This window comes from Aedes aegypti, chromosome 3, assembly GCF_002204515.2.
Source record: "Aedes aegypti strain LVP_AGWG chromosome 3, AaegL5.0 Primary Assembly, whole genome shotgun sequence".
Taxonomy (NCBI): Eukaryota; Metazoa; Arthropoda; class Insecta; order Diptera; family Culicidae; genus Aedes; species Aedes aegypti.
Genome location: NC_035109.1, coordinates 222596556 through 222614444, shown reverse-complemented (window position 1 = coordinate 222614444; position 17889 = coordinate 222596556). Strand labels below are relative to the sequence as shown.

The 17889-nt window shown below is 39.0% G+C and overlaps 1 protein-coding gene across 1 annotated transcript in view; it reads left to right on the top strand.

Moving 5' to 3' along the window:
• The window catches only part of LOC5570811 (probable helicase with zinc finger domain), a 29518-nt gene extending 19870 nt beyond the window's left edge, over positions 1-9648 (top strand). Inside the window, exon 5 of the mRNA XM_021853358.1 lies at positions 4454-9648. Within this exon, the coding sequence (XP_021709050.1) occupies positions 4454-7876 (3423 nt within the window). The 3' untranslated portion in view covers positions 7877-9648. The remainder of the gene's footprint in view (positions 1-4453) is intronic.
• The last annotated feature ends 8241 nt before the right edge of the window (positions 9649-17889 follow it).

Sequence of the window (17889 nt, the reverse complement as noted above, 5' to 3'; positions counted from 1 at the left end):
AGTTACGGTATACCTACTTCGTAAATTGGATACTAGCAAAGTTCATATTCGTTGTGTCTGATCAGACTGCTTCAGATTGTTCCTTGTGTCTCATCAGACTGCTTTTAAGAACAAGGCTGGGAGTGGGGAGTGAACCTTGATCCAATCTTAAACAAGAATACCAAAATAATTAACATTGCTATCCCTGGCTCTTTACCATAACATGGGATAGCTATGTATGTGTTGGTAACAATATAAAACAAAGAAAAAACACTCATGCATGTACAAAGTTCGAAATATTCTCATAATGTATGAGAGTAATGTATTCGTCTCTGTAAAATGTATGGGAGTAATGTAGTCGTCTCTTCTCTACATATCCAGCATTTTAAAAGCGCTAATGGCTGCCACAATTAGGCTCGCTTTCTGGTAGGGATTGGTTGATTTGACGTTTAGCTTGGGTCGTTTTGTATGCGCGGACCCAAACCAAACGTCAAATCGACCAATCCCTACCAGAAAGCGAGCCTACTTGTGGCAGCCATTAGCGCTCGAAAAGGCTGGATTATTTAGAGAGTTCTACAATTTTTTGAAATGTAGATTTATATTTAATGCCCACTGACTGAATGAAAAAAAAAAACGAAAACCACGTCGTTCACCTTCCCATTATTTCCCCTCTCGAATAAGACGAAACATTGATCCTGTTTTAAAATATATTACCTCGCTCGGCATCTTACAGAAATCATGTACAAGGTGAGTAGATCTTTGATACACTGGTCCCTTGTAACATTGTTTAAGTCGGCTAGGAGAAGCAATTTGCCTACACTCAAAATAATCCACACGTCAAGGCTACGTGAAAACATACGTAGTTTTTTTCCATCGCACTTTTCAGGTAGCACTTACGTGAATAACAGGTGGCAGCGAATGAACTGATGAACTTTTCTCGACCCACCGGAGTTTCACGTAGCAACTACGTGATGTGTGCGTAAACTTTACGGAGCGTTTTATTGGATTCGATACATTTTACCCATGAATTTTATGGGAACCTTGGATAGAACTGACGTTTGTTTTAAGGATTCTCTAAATATGTGTTTTGTTTTAATATATTGGAAAGATTTCTGAATGAAACAAATTAGTTTGAATGAAACACAAACATTTGTTAAAGTTTACCCACAAAACTTTTTTTTCATAAATGCGCGTTGACAAAGCTGGCGGACACAGTTTAGGGTTTATGATAGATACATTGCAGTTTCGATTGCAGGCGCCAATACAAAAAACCAAACCACGATTACCGTTGATCAAACTGCTCTCTACTGAAACATGTTGAAAAAAATAAATAAAATAAATTAAATTAGTTAAGATTAAATGTTCATGTTTAATTATACTTACTTACCATTATCATTTTAATGCTGCACAACTTGGTTTTTTCTTCGAATGCACCTCATCACAACATCAAATGAACTGTAAGTTGAACTGTCAAACTTTTGGTTCACGTACGTGCTTTTCACATAAGAGTGACGATCGCCAACAGTGAACATTATTATGGGTGCAGTTCGTTTTTATCTACGCCTTGGTAATTGTTACTGTTGTCAGGTGAACTGGGCGAATATTCATTTGTAGGGGATCTACGTGGTTTTTCTCGTAGACATGACGTTTGGATTATTTTGAGTGTAGTCTACTTCTGCTACATATGTTTTTTTTATTTAGTTCGTTTATTTAAAGGCTCACACGCCGTATCCAGCTTTACAGAGCCGATTTCTGATTTCTACTATGCGTAGAATGTTCAAAACCATTGTTACATTTATTTTCAAAAATAGCATTTTTTCCATCAGAAGATGTATTGATTTGCGCATGATCAGTGTTTGGGGAACACTGATCAGAACAAGTCTTTTTCGTTCCACTCTCTTTGTTGACCCGCCTCGATCGCCGTCGTTTGTTTGTCGTCCCATTGTGTTCTGTGGATGAGCTGGATGCTTTGTCATCGTCAGTCCACACGTCGTCGTTATTTTGATTCGTTTCTTCTGGCTCCTCTACGTTAACTGGAGAAGGAGATTGATGATCGATGTTTATCGGCGGGAAGTCGTCCTTAGTGAACAGCCCGACGGAAGATGTCGATGCTGTTGATTCTGGAAGTGTTTTGCCAGCAGGAGCGATGCTTGAATCTGGACATTTCTTGCCAGGATGGAGCGGTTGCGCGCATAGGCGGCAGGATTTAGGCTGGTTGAAATAAGACACCATTGTAATTTCATTTTCAATGGTAATGAATGAAGGTACGTGTCTAAGCAGATTCATCCTGAGAACTCGCACTCCATTGGATAGTCCCGGGAAATAATGCTTCCATTTCTCATTCCGAATGGAGATTACCTCTCCATATTTTAACATATGGTCGGCGACGGTGGCGTGACTCATCGCCGGGGGAAGATCGTGGACACGAACCGTCACTGCCTCACAATCCACGTACACGGGAATCCGAAATTTTGTGTTTCCACAAATCATTGATCGCTTCCAATTGTGTTCTGCTTGGTAGCGCGCAACGATTTCATGTGACTTCATTTCGATGAGCACACAGTTGCGTGAGTGATGCAACTGAATGCTCCTAATATCCTCATATTGGAGTTTTAATTCACTCTCCAAAAATTGATGCACTCTAGCCACTTCGGGGCGAACAGGTAGCACACTAAAATCAACCACTAGGGTGTTTTTTCGCGCACCGGACATTTTCCAAAAACTGCGAAACAAAGCGAGAGGTAAAGAATGACGTTCGACGCGTGCGATGTCTGGCTATCAACCAGCTACATATGTTAAGTGCTACATGCACTGAACGTAGAAATACCGTAAGCTGGTTCTGGGGAGATGAAAGTCTGAGGCTAAGCGTAATATCGGTGCACTCTGTACACCAATTGTGCAATTCAGCGAGAATGGCTCATGTACAGTGCATGGGTTGGTTTTAGTAGGTCGTCGTTGGTGCGGCATCCCCATACTCCCTGGGTTACCTCCGCAGGCGCCTGTTTGCAGACTTACCTTTTGTAAAAAAAAAACACTAACTTCTGTAACTAAAACATTGTACAGTAGGATAACGCTTAGTACCAGAAATACACGGATGTAAAACTACAGCTGACGCCGAAGTGATTTTCCCTAAAACTAAAACATTGTACAGTAGGATAACGCTTAGTACCAGAAATACACGGATGTAAAACTACAGCTGACGCCGAAGAGATTTTCCCTTTCTTTTTCTTGGCATTACCGTCCTCACGGGGACAGAGCCTGCTTCTCAGCTTAGTGTTCTTATGCGCACTTCCACAGTCATTAACTGAGAGCTTTCTTTGCCAAAGTTGCCATTTCGCATTCGTATATCGCGTGGCAGGTACGGTGCGATGATACTTTATGCCCAGGGAAGTCAAGGAAATTTCCATTACGAAAAGATCCTGGACCTGCTTTGTAGCCGCGGACTCTAACTACTCGGCTAAGGAAGGCCCCCAGATTTTCACTTTCTTGAATGCATTTTGAATAGTGATCAATTAGGGTAAAAGCACCGGTTTTGGCCAGCCTAAGAGAAAAAGTCAATAAAAATTAAATGAGGAGCCGTATTTATACTACAAATATGTCAAAAGCAAGCTTTTTACGTGTGTAAATATCAATACTGAGCTATAACCATACTTTTGCTTTGAAAATCCCGTTGTTCAATATAGGCCAACAGAACCAGTTGGCCAGAGATTTAACTTCGATTCCTAAATTGGCCAATCACATTGATTTCTCATGAGACTGGCCACATTAGGTGTATGGAAGTTAAAATTATAAGGAAAATGAATTGTTTTTCTTATGTCTTGAATCAATTTGGACGAGTAAATGAATGTAGCTCTATCATGTGAATGTGATCTACTGAACACAAAAGGTTTCATGCTGATTGGCTATGTAAAACGGTGTATCCTCTATGGCTACAATTGGCGTATGGCCAAAACCGGTGCTTCTACCCTACAGACAACTATTAAAAATGTCTGTTATAGTTTCATTGGGCAAGCAGTGTCCAATATGTATCTTCCCTTGTGAATAAATATACAAGCTATTTCAACCACAACCAATGTTTCGTCCAGGGTTGACCAGGCCCTACGTTGTTATTTACTTTGGTCCCGGAGGGGCAGACGAATAACGACAACTTGACTTCTACTAATTTATTGCCCACCACCGAGAGGCAGTGCTCCTGCTCGGTGGGGGATACTACTTGTAACGATCACAACTTACAAGTAGTATCCCCCACCGAGCAGGAGCACTGCCTCTCGGTGGTGGGCAATAAATTAGTAGAAGTCAAGTTGTTGTTATTCGTCTGCCCCTCCGGGACCAAAGTAAATCACAACGTAGGGCCTGGTCAACCCTGGACGAAAGATTGGTGCACTTGTTTTTGATCATTCACAAAGCAGCAACTTTAGAATATCAATGTTAGTGTTCAAACTAATTATCACTTATGATTTTTATCTCCTTTCAGTATTGTCTAATCGACTTGAACATCAATGTGCGCAACTTCCGTCGTCCGACGGTGGAGGATATTCTGAAACATCGCATCGTAGTCGTAACGCTGAACATTTCGATGGAACTGGCATCGCTCGACTTGCCAAAGGGACATTTTACCCACATCTTCCTCGATGAAGCCGCACAAGCGATGGAATGTGAAGCGATCATGCCGCTAGCGCTTGCCACCGAGAAAACCCGCATCGTTCTGGCCGGAGACCACATGCAGATGTCACCGGAGTTGTTCTCCAATTTCGCCAAGGAACGCAAGTTGCATATTTCTCTGCTGGAGCGTTTGTACGATCATTACCCGAACGATTTTCCTTGTAAAATCCTGCTGTGCGAGAACTATCGGGCACATGAGGCGATTATCAAGTTTACGTCGGAGCTGTTCTACGAGCAGAAACTGATTGCATCGGGTAAGCAACCGAGACATGAGAAATTTTACCCGCTAACATTTTTCACGACGAGAGGGGAGGACGTGCAGGATAAGAATTCGACGGCCTTTTATAACAACTCTGAGGTTTACGAAGTGGTCGAACGGGTTTGTGAGTTGCGTAAAAAGTGGCCAAGTTCGTGGGGGAAAATCAACGATCAAAGCATAGGTATAATGACACCGTATGCGGATCAGGTGTTTCGAATTCGTTCGGAATTGAGGAAGCGACGAATGGGCGGAATAAGTGTGGAACGTGTTTTGAACGTTCAGGGCAAGCAGTTTCGAGCGATATTTCTGTCGACGGTTAGGACGAGACGAACTTGCAACACTAATTCCAGTGAGAGCAGCAAAACATCCGAGGATGTTGATTATGGGTTCTTGAGCAATTCGAAGCTTCTGAATACAGCAATCACTCGAGCTCAAAGCTTGGTAGCTGTTGTTGGGGATCCAGTGGCGTTATGTTCGATCGGTCGTTGTAGGAAAGTTTGGGAACGGTTCATCGAGATATGCCACCAAAATAAGAGTTTGTTTGGAATTACGTGGAATTTGTTGCGATCGCAGTTGGATGGTGTTGAATTGAAGAAGACGTATGTGTTGAACCCTTTGGCGCCAGAGTTCATCCCTCGGGCATTACAAGCTGAAGCATATCTGCGCGAGCAGGCAGCTAATGTAACAGGGCAATTCCACCAGCAGCAAACCCATCATGCCCAACATCCTAACAATTATCACCAACCAATCAACCAGAACTTCCCGAGTGGGCATGGTGGAAGTGGCGGAGGGGGAGTTAATAGCGGTTCAAATAATAACATGATGCGACAGATTATTCCACAGCAGCCATTGCCTCAACAGCAACCTCCGTTTTTGGGGCACGGGCCAGCTCACAGTGGACATCCACCTATTCCACAGCAAACACAACAACCGTTTTCATATCAGAACCCAATGTTCTTTTATCAGCAACAACAGCAGCAGCAACAACAGCAATCGCAACAACCGCCACTGCGAGGACCACCACCCCATCCCAACGCCCTGGGACCTCCTGTACCGCCAAATATACCCCAAGGACCAGCTGCATTTCCCCCGAACAATCCGGCGAATCTGTGGAGCGCACCTGGAACCGGTGCACATTTTCCTATGGTACCTTCGCCCGGTGGTCGTAACACTCCACCAGGTTGGCGACTTCCACAGAAAAATGCTGCTCAACCGATTCGTCCTCAGTTGGCTCAACATCAGCATATGCAACTAACGGCCAGCGGCGGAAGACCGCTCATTCAACCACCCTTGAGGAGTCCTGTATCACAACAGCAACAGTTATCTACTGTTCCACAGATGCCTTACCTCCAACAGCCCCAAAATAAGAACTTGCAAAACTTTGCTCCATTCACTCACCACCAGGCACATCCTCCGACTCTTGGCCACCACCAGCAACAGCAGCAACCCCAACCCCAACAACAACAGCAGCAGCAACCTCACCAGCTACATCAGAATCACATCCGTCCCATCCTTGGCGGTCCAATCAGCCCCAGCTCCTATCAACAACAGCAACAGCAGCAGCAGCAACAACAATCCCATCAATCTTCGCTCTATTCTCAGCAAGATCCTTACCTAACCAATATATCGAACGATATAATGGCCACAATAACAGCAAGAGCTTCGCAACTGCAAATACCATCTGCACATCCTCCACAAAATTTGCTACATCAGCAAAATCAGAAAATCAATCCACTACGAATGGACGATCGTCTCGACAAAGATATCCAGTTCCTGCAAAACGTACATTTCCCGGATAAGTACGGTCAAGCGTCTCAACCTCTTCAACAACAACAGCCGCCACAGCAGCATCACCACCAACAGCAACATCAACCCCATTCTGGCGCCGCAGCAGCCTCCGCTTCCGATTTCAATCACTTGCTACCGCCCAACATGAGCTTCCTGGACGTGGCACTCCAGAGTAAGGAATACCAGTACATTTGGTTCATCAAGCTCACGGAAACCCACGGTCTCGATGCTGCCAACAAGTTCATTGAAATCCTTCGACAGGTTCCAAACCTGGCCACTGCTGCAGGCCACCACAATCAACAGCCACAGAAGAAGCATAACCCGTTGATACCTTCGCAAGCTGACCTGTTCCTGGATAACATATTGAACACCAACAAGGACGTCATGGCCCCGACAAACATTCAGCAGCCCACAATGCATCACCAGTCGCAGAACGCTTCCGTTTCGAATGGGAATGCTCTCCTGGCATGCCAAAGCGGAGGGAAGAGCCTGCTCGATAACGTTGATCTGTTTGGAAATTTGTCATCGTCGCTGCAGAACGACATCCCTCTAATCGGTTCCAATTCTTCTGCGTCGTCTTCGCAGCAATCGGTCCCACTGTATCGTCGACAAGCTGGCCAAAACTACCAGAACAGTACCACTTCTTCGTCCAATGCCCAGTCCATAGCGTCCTCAACACCGGACCTGTTGGACAACCACCTGCAGCAGTCGCTCTTCGACGCATTGGACAATAAACTACATCCGAACAGCAGCAGTATGATGTTTGGTGGTCAGAACCCATCCCAGTTCGGAGCTGGCGATCACTCGAACGGTTTCCAGGGATTCCCATCGATACACAATCTAGCGGCAGGACTAATGCAGCAGCAGCAACAACAACAACAGCACCAGCAACAGCACAATCTCAACAGTCGCGAGTTCTGGCATCAACTGCAACAGCAACAACATCAACATCAGCAGCAACATTTGCATGAGGGCCGTGGCAATTCCGCCACTAGCACCGTCGAAGAGCTGCTAAATCGTCAAAATCAAACCTATGCCAGTGTGCTGAGTCAGGCTGGCAGCAAGTCGGGCGCATCCAAGGATGGCAGCGGAGCGAACGATGGCAGCGGCGGTTCCGGAGGGGTCCCGTTCGCCGCCCTGCGCGATCTGGGCCGGAAAAGCAACGGGTTCTATAACTACTTTCAGTAGGCGCGAAGAGCGAACGGGGACGAGAGGTAAGTGATATTTTTTCGGCGAGATATATGAAGTTTATGGTTGCGCGCGATATGATCATTCTCTATTAAACTTTAATAACTATAGACGATGTAATATGAAGCAAACGGGGTGATAGACGCGCGAAGGAGTATATTGTAGGAATAGAAACAACAATGATTGTTGAAATGTAGGAGGTAATCATCAAAATCAAGACTGGAGCGAAAACCAGACAAGTCTGGTAGTATTGAATTACAAATTTCATTTAATTTTATCATTTTGAGTTAGGATTAAAATTATCGGGTAAGAGCAAATTAAATCTTGTATACTGATGAACCATTCTTGCAACCTTTTTTGATTGGGAAAGCAAAAAAAACACGTTCGAGACATCGAGTGGGAAAATTATTTTCGAATTTCTTCTTTACGGATTAGGAGCGTAGGGTCGAACATGGCTAATTTATTTGGCTTCTTGTTTATGATGATTTCCTCTCAAGTTCGAATTTTTACGGCGTGACTTTGAGAACAAGCTTTGAAAAGTGATGCGGTAATCATTGAAACGGTCAGAGGACAATTCGGGAAGTTAGGAAACGTAGAAATGCAAGTTCATAAAATAAAAGAAAAAAAAAACAAAAAAGTTACAAAAAAATCATAAAATAATACAAAAATCCAAAAAGTTTCGTCTACTTATATACAATTATATAACACATTACATTAAATAATTTATGAAATGAAAAAAATATGATAAAATCTAATGAACGTATAAAAAATTTCTATTTTACTTATCCAAACGTTTCGATATTTAGTCATACTTTAGATTGAAGTGTTTCGTTTGATTTTCTATTGACTTTCAATGAAATTTACTAATATATACGTTACGATTCCTATTTTTTAACGCTTTTGATTCTGTTCTCCGTGCATAACTACCTACTACACACTAAGCAAACATTGAATGCCGAGGGCTTCAGCAATAACGTGATAGCTATTCATTTGCAATATTCCCCCTGCTGCACATCAATCTCAAACGTTTAGCAGTACATTCACACACATATATATGCATACAGAAATGGGGGACAAAACAGGTTAATGGGGTATTTTTCTATTTTTGGCGAAGAACAATGCAAAGATGTCCAAAAATGAACTTAAAAACTAGAAGAGATCGTTCAGCAAATTGGCGTTGATGAGTTTGACACTCCTCAAATGAGAGTCAATATTTTTTATAGGATTTTACAGAGTTTACTAAGAAAACATATTAAAGATATTAGAAATTGTCCTTCTAGAAACTTCGGACAAATTACCAGAGGCGCTATTTCGAAAAACAAAAAAATCCACAGACAGTATCGCCATCTGTTGATTGCATGATGAAGCTTCAAATGCTCAGCCACAAATTGCACAAAGGTGACCAAGATTCAATTGGTTGTCCGACATTTCGCGGTGTACCTACCATTTCGCGGTTAGTACCATTTTGCGGTATGCCATTTCGCGGTCCATACCGTTTCGCGGTGTTGGTTTTCCTACGAGTGGAACTGAAATTTTTTGGCATTATCGCTAATAACATTTTCATCGGTGATTTACCCTTTTTTTGAATACAGGCTGTCCTTCGAATTGCACACCCGCGAAATGACATGCCGCCGGTACTAATTGCGAAATGTCGTATCGCGAAATGGCAAACAGCGAAATGGTACACCGCGAAGTGGATTACCGCAAAATGTTGTACAATCGATTCAATTATGATTGCACGTACACGGTAGTGATAACTGCAAATCGTAATTGTACAATGAAACTATGACGAAGACTTCCAGAATGCTTCGTATAAGAGGCTGCGCACTTGCTTTGCAGTAATTAGCTAAAGTTTAGTATGATCAGTGATTTTTTTTATTATTTTTTCAGCTAGTAACACAAAAAAAATGAAGTGGGTATAATGACAACAGCTACTGCCTGAAATTGCAGTTTAATTACCCTTATTTCAAATTGTTTTGGAGCGGGATAACAGAGATCTGGCGTATGTTTGATACAAGTAAAAAGATTTTACTTCAAATGCTGTGCTATTACAAAAAGCAATCCTGTTCTACAGGACAAAATGGCCTGTGCTTAACCAGATTGAATTTAGACGCGAAACTGCAAACTAATACAAAAGCTTCCAGTAAAAGCTCTGGAGTAATCAGCTGAATTCTAGGATAGCAAGTCTTTAATTTCTCCTGTTGTAAAACTAATTTTTGAAAAAACAAAATGGGAAAAATGATTGCAATTCCAATTTGCAGTTTTTCTACCCTTACTTCAAATCGCTGTGCTGCGTACAGCAGAGAACTGGCGTTTTGTTAATACTGAAAAATTGGTTTTACTACAAATGTGGTGGTGCCCCATATTACAAAAGCATTAAATAAATCTCCAGATAATTCAGTCAAAGCTTTGCTACATGATTCCCTGATCGACATTTTGAACGAATCCCTACTGTAATTCTTGGAAGAGTTCTTTTAAAAAATTCTGAAGGAGTTCTTTGAAGAATCTCTAAAGCAATCCCAAAAGAAATTTCAGGAGTATACTTCATAGAAGCTCACGGAGGAATCTCGAGAACAGTTTTCAATAGAATCCCTGACAAGGCACATGGAGCAATTCCTGAATCAACTTCTGGAAGAATTCTCAATAAAAATTTCGTGAAAAATCGCTGAAGAAAACTGGAGGGTTTCGAAGATTTTTTTTTGAGTTTCTTAGAAAAGGAATTCAGGGGCCCAGATAGCCGTAGCGGTAAACGCGCAGCTATTCAGCATGACCATGCTGAGGGTCGTGGGTTCGAATCCCGCTGGTCGAAGATCTTTTCGTAAAGGAAATTTTCTCGATTCCCAGGGCATAGAGTATCTTCGTACCTGCCACACAATATACACATGCAAAAATGGTCAATCGGCAAAGAAAGCTCTCAGTTAATAACTGTGGAAGTGCTCATAAGAACACTAATCTGAGAAGCAGGCTTTGTCCCAGTTGGGACGTAACGCCAGAAAGAAGAAGAAGAAGAAAAGGAATTCTGTTATCGAATACTGTGGAATCGATTCCATAATAAATTACCAGCATGATTTTCTAAGGAATTGCTGAAAGAAATCCTAAATCAATTCTTGTGAAAATCCCTGGCCGTGTTTTGGATAAATCTCCAACGAAATATTCGAAGAATTTTGTGAACGAATATCTGAGAAAAATCCTTGTAAGCTATTCTGGAGAATACGGAGAGTAATCTCCAAAAGTTACTTTAAACATTGTTTTTTTTGGGAAAATTACGTGAAAGATTCCTATAGAAATTTTCGGATGATTCCAGGGCTCTACCACAGAAGGCCGAAACACACAAAAAAAAAAACGAAACATACAAAAGGCCGAATCACGGAAGGCCGAAATTTTAAAATAAATTTTAGTGAAAGCCATTCAGCTCATTTTTCTACAATATTATGGACATTTTTACAGTAGGGAAGGCGGGATAAGATACACAAGTAACATTACTAGCTGAAATATGGTTAGTGTTTTTTGGGTGTGTCAGCTGGTCTTAGCTAACAAGCCCAAAAAAAATTCTATAATTGGATCTTAAGTAGTCGCGCAGATGTATTTTGTAGAACAAAAGTGTAAAAACATCGCGAAAACTGGAAGGGTATACAGTGCCTGTTCGATTTTGGCAACAAGCCGAAAAAAAACATGTTGCCTAAATTGAACCGTTCCAAAATTTAATGTTTTAATAAAAACAACTGTTCAGTTGTTTTTGTTAGAACTTTTATCGCCGTAATAATGACCTCGAATTAAATTTACTTATTTTGTATATGGTAAGCCTTAAGAAGGTCCACAGAAACATTAAGATTTTGCCTGATAAGCAAACTTCGTCAAAACTTATGTTATTTTTTTGTACTTTATTCCTAGTTAGTATAAACGACGGTATAAGTTTAAAACCAAAACAAACTCACCAGCTCTCACTTCTTATTTTAAAATGGCTGAATGAGGAATCTGACAGATTGAACAACCTCCCTTCTAAATACCTTGGTTAGTACTCTTCCATGATTTCCTGAATGAATTCGACGTAGGATTTCTTGTTTTGTTTCGGGATCAGTCAAAACAGTGAAAAACGTGATTTTGACAAACTTAACCAGAGCTAATCTTATTACTTCTTCACTACTCTACGGTTCACGGCAAAAGAGACCGAGTTATGCTCGGGCAACGCGCAGGTTGCTGTGATTGAAAATTTGGTTGCTAATGTCATTAGCCTAATGATTTCCATTCAAAATTCGAATTTAGCACGGTGTGCTACGATCGCATCTAACATTTCTGATGAAGTTCCTTCACAATTTTTTAAATAAGTTTCTCCAACATTTCGTCCAAGAACTACTCTTGCAGTTCTTCGAAACAATTTCTTATGTATTTTCCCCAGTAAAATTGAAAGCCATTGATTCTTCATAAGTTCATTTAAGGTTTCACACCTACCTATACTACAGTAATTATTCCAGTGATTGCTCCGATCATTCGTACAGAAATTGCTTCAAAAATTGTTGTCCGATTCTTTTCAAAAAACTCATGCAGGATGTATTGTATAGACAAAGACAAATTAAAGACCTTTGCAGTTGCCCAAAATTTTATGGCTCATAAGGTAATCTAGAATGCCGTGAAAAGTGTACTGCGATCTGTCATACTTGGGTACCTTTTGCACTACCGAGGGACCAAATGCAGTACTAGAAGTGGTACCTAATCTGAGCCCGAGTGGGACGGACCTGGTATAGATCTGACTGATTTTTCTAATTTTCTTAGCATTTCATCTTTGAAATCCTCGTGAGTCCAGAAGTTCTTTCAGGGAATCGTGTACGAGTTCGTCAGAACTTAATGAAGTTTCATCAGATGTTACTTTATAAATTCCTTTTGAAATACCTCCCGGATTATCAGATATTTCTCTAATAGCTGTTGCAAAAAAGTCCTGGACATTTTCCTCGAGACATTAATGAAGAATTCTTTGAAGACTTCCTTGGGGAATGCCCCAAAGGAATCTCTAGAGTATCGTTTTGATTCATATTCAAATCAAAAATCTGGACAGCTCATGAAAAGCATAATCAGAAAACTCAAGCAATTGATTAGGTCCAGCCGTTAGAGAGACGTCTAAGCTAGTTGGGCAGTCTAAATTTTAATTGCTTTTAAAACTCGCCTCCAAAGTGACTAGTTTTGAACTGCAAATTTTGAGAGCTTCCAAGTGAATCGATTCCCATATGAAGTAAAGTTTGTGGTTGAAATGTTAAAGGAATCCTGAACGACAGTCTTGTAGCAAATCCAAGATAAGAGAAAATACTAGTTGAATTCTTGAAGATAGGAATGTCTGATGAATTCTTTGAGGTAACTTTCGTGTTTATCCTTTACTCTTGGAGAAATTTCTTAGTAAGTTCGTAAAAATCATTAAATGAACTCCTGAAGAAATCTTCGGACTATTATCAGAAACAAACTTTAGGAAAATAAATTTATTTCTAGATAAAATAACGAAAAATACATACATACATACGAGCATTAATACTTGTCGTAATTTCATGACGAATTAAAAAATATATCTTAAAAATATTCTTAGAAATCCCTTTTTGGTTCCTGCGTGGTCTCTTTTGTGATGCAAAAGGTCTCTAAAGTTTTTATTTTCAAGACAATTAGTCACTACCAGTTCTGTCAGAGGAATCTCGCGTACAGTTATCAAAACCAGAGAAATTCATACATATAATTATTTAACATCCTGGTTGGTTCCCAAGAGAAATTTTTGATGATACTCTTAGAAAAGAAATTCCAAAATTCCACAAGAAATTTCCAACATGAATTTGATTGAGAATTTTCAAGGAATTGCTGAAAGAAGTCCTGGAGCAATTCTAAGGCAAATTGCTGACCGAATTCTTGGAGAAATCTCCAGCAATATTTCTAGAGAATTCTGTGTACTAATAGTTGGGAATAATTCTTAAGAGATATTCAGCGGAAATTCTAGAAGAAATCCCTACAAGATGCTGCGAACTTTCTTTTTTTTAGGAATACTTATAGAAATTTTCATATATATTTCAGTCCGTAAAAATCAATGAATTTCTTTTTAAGACACTTAGTCTTCATTTCAATGCAAGCCTCTTTTTTCAATCAAAATGGCTATTAAAGTTAAACACTCATCCAAGCAACTCTTCAAAACTTAATTTGGAGTTTTCTCAAATCCAACGCGATTTTTTATTGTAATTTCCGCAGGGATTACTCTGAAATGTATTCCAGCTATCAGTCCAGGATTGACGCCAGAGATTTTTCTACCGATTTCTCCAGTAGCTCCTTCCAGCAGAGCTTCCAAAGATTTCTACAGCTCTTCGAAGAATGTTCTTGAAAGCTTATTCCAGAATTATTCCGATTACCCTACGAGATTTATCCAAGGAGTTTCTTTGCAAATTTTTCACCTATTCTTTCTGAATTCCTACATCAATTAATCCACAATTTGTTTCCGGACTATCTTCAAGATTCATTCAGGAATTATTTCATTGAATCTATTGATAACTCTTCCTTAATACAGAAACCCTCATTAAATTCCTCCATTTTTTGTCAAGGATTTTATCCAACAATTTGTTCACGATTCTCGATTAATTTATCAATAAAAAACTCCATGGATTTTGTTCGATTTATCTGGAAAAAATCCTGCATAAATTATCCTTCGTAGAAAATTTCCCAAAGAATTTCTGTACGGCTGATGGAGTTCTAGGTCTCTGAAATAATTTCTGCAGGTTTCCTCAGAGAAATTCTGTGCTGAAATTCTGATCGACAATTTTGGAGGAAATCAGTAGAGGCATCGTCGGAGGTATTAGTTCTCGAATTCATGAAGGTGTCTAAAACGGAAACCTTTAAGGAAATCCTAGAAAAATCAATGCAAAAATCGCCACATGAACTCCTAAAAGACTTAGGATGTCTTGAGAAATGTGTGTAAGAACCTTTGGAGGATTTCCTGAAAACAATCATGGTGGAATTTCTTTGGCAATTTCTAGGATTATTCTTGAAAAGAATCCAGTTTGAATTTTGAAAGCCATCTTCAACGATTGATTAAGAATTCCGTTAAAGAATCAACGAATAAGTTTCTGACGAAATTTCTGGAGTAATACCTGGAGGAAACTTTGGGCAAATACCATGCTAAGCAAGTCACTGGGGTAAATAGTTTACCTGTTGGCTTAAAGAAATAAACAAATAAATTTGATTGCTTATGAAAAGTATCCTTGGATTCCATTTTGAAGGAGCCACTGCAAAAATCTCAAGAACTTCTTGTAGTAATCCCAGAAAATGTGTTATACAGAAGTCCTGAGATATATTCAAGCAAGAATTAATGGAGTTATCCCTGGAAACACTCTTAAGAACTTCTTTGAAATAATTTCTGAGGAAATGTCTGGAGAAATTCTGAGAAGTACCTATAAATCAATTCATGAATGAGCTACTGCAAAAAAATCACAATAGATAAATCTGAAGGGATCCTTGATAACATTCATGATTGATTCCTAGGAAAAGTTTTCAAAAGAAATACCTGAACAAACATTTGTTGGGGTTAAACCTAAGACAATTTTTCGGAATCATTTTACTAAACTTAACACTTTGAAGGGAGTTTTATCTCTTTTCGATCAACTAACAAACTAAAGGCTGAACAGTTTACCTGATTTCTCGTTAGTTGACGAGAATATATCGTAAGAAAACCGTTTTTTTTTTAAGGTTGCAAAACTCCTCCTTTGGGTCATCCGCAAACACTCGATTTTCAAATCGCTGTTTGACGCAATGTTGAGAAAAGATGTCGGCTTTTAAGCATTCGACTTTTTATCCTTTCGATCTTTTGTCCCTCAAAACACAAAATTAATTGTTCTTCATTACAATTTTTAAATTTTTTTTTTTCTGTTTTAATGAGATGCGATCAAATCTCAAAAGTTCTTCACTTTCGAGAGAAACGGTTCGAAAGAAAACTGTCCCGACAAACCGATTTGTCACATTCTGTATGCATATTTCAAAAGAAAAACAAAAAATTCAACTGGAACCTAATAAATTAAAAAAATACGACGATCAGATCGTCACAAAAAATACCCCATACATTTTTTTATTGCTAAGCCTTATTATCCAGTGTCGATTTTTTTAATCAATTATTATGATTACACTATTTTCCTTAGTTAGAAGTAAACGATTGTGAAAACTGCTCTCATTTTTATAACAAAATTAGGAACTATTATGGTAGTTATTGAAATATATAAAAATAAAAAAAACACAAAAAAAAAACAAAAAAGTTAAAAATAACAAAAAATTTAAATGTAACACATAAAAAACTATTGCTAGCCACGACGCTTGTTTTATTATTGTGTTATTTTGGATCATTTTCATGGCGCCACTATGACACAATAATGAAGTCAGCAACGATGGCAATAATACGTAGACCTTAACATGTATTAATATTCTATATTGTGAAAACACAAAAAAAAACACAGAAAAGAACAAAAAAATATATAAAAAGCAAAAAATCGAAAAAACTATTATTGATGAACCTAGTGATTAATGTATAACTGTATATGTATAATATAATTATATTAACTATTACACAAAAATTTGAAAGAAAAAAAGAATAGAAGCAAAGCATATATTTAAAAGAACTTACGTGGAAAAAATCTATTAATGTACTTTTTACTAGAACAAAAAAGAGAAAAAAAAAACATGAAAATAAACGAAACAATATGGTGGCACGTACACAACAAATTCATTTTACCGGATGGATGGAACGGGAATGACGCACCCAGAAACAGCAAAGAAGATTTTATTTCCTGAACGGACAGAGACGACCGTTAGTAAGTGAGTAAGGTCATATTTTAGAAGTCGAATCGATAGAAGTGTGTCGTCTGCAGTTACTGTCGAACGCTGTATGCATACATATTTTAGATGTTACCCGTCATCTTCAATCCAAGTAACGATAAATTCGACTGACATCATTACGTCGAGTGAAATGGGAACGGGCCATTTGGTATATCAATCATTTGGCATAATCACAATTATGCCCTTCTTTCAAAACATTTTCCATCATTTTTTTTTTTCAAATCAAATATATTTTCTGATTTATTGAATCTAGATATCCGCTTCAGCAATCCTTCTATTTATTAACTATCAAGAACAATATAGAATAAAAACTGTAATTTCCATATTGAAATTTGATGTAGCACTATCTCAGAAACGATTTTTTTTAATACAGAAGAAAAATGTTCCGAAAAGTGACGAAAAACCTTATATCTTCACAATTCAACGTAGATACTGTTGCTGATTTCCGTAAAATGAAATTGTTGTGTATTCAAGTCTCAGATAGGTTACCTGTGCGAAAAACGGATATCAAAATAATTGAAAAATCTTATAAATTTCAACAATGCGAAGTGTAATGCACTATACTGATGGGACTTTTTTGGTTACGACTGAAAACGTGTGCACTTTTCAATTGAAAACTAGAGACAAGTGAGAGCTCTTTTTCGTTCTTATATTTACTTATAAAAGTATTGTACGATGCATGAAACATTTCTGCACAGAGGGTCTTGGGAAACGCTTCTTGATCGACGCAGTTATTTCAAATCGTTTTGGTGTCTTCTACACGATCATTCCCTATTTAGAATAATTGCACATGAGACACCAAAGCCGATTTGAAGTAACTACGGACATGTTGATGATGCACCTCTTGTCCCTAAACCCTATAGTATACTTCTACTTTTGGCATCCCGCCTTATGGTTTTGCCGCCTTTCGAGCTTCATACTCATACTGGAATGTTCATATGCGTATGAATTTTCAAATGATCTGTACTGTAGATTAACAAAGTTTTTGTTTCTTATTTTCCTTGTTTGTGTGGTCCTAAATTCAATGAAAACTGACGTATGTTTTTTACTCGATTGATAACCGGCGGTTATAGCACTTTTTACAATTATTTAGTATGGAACGAGCTCACCATTTTACCATTCGACTTGAGCAGCCATATGTCATTATCGACTTTGTCGATATCGAAATAAAGCAG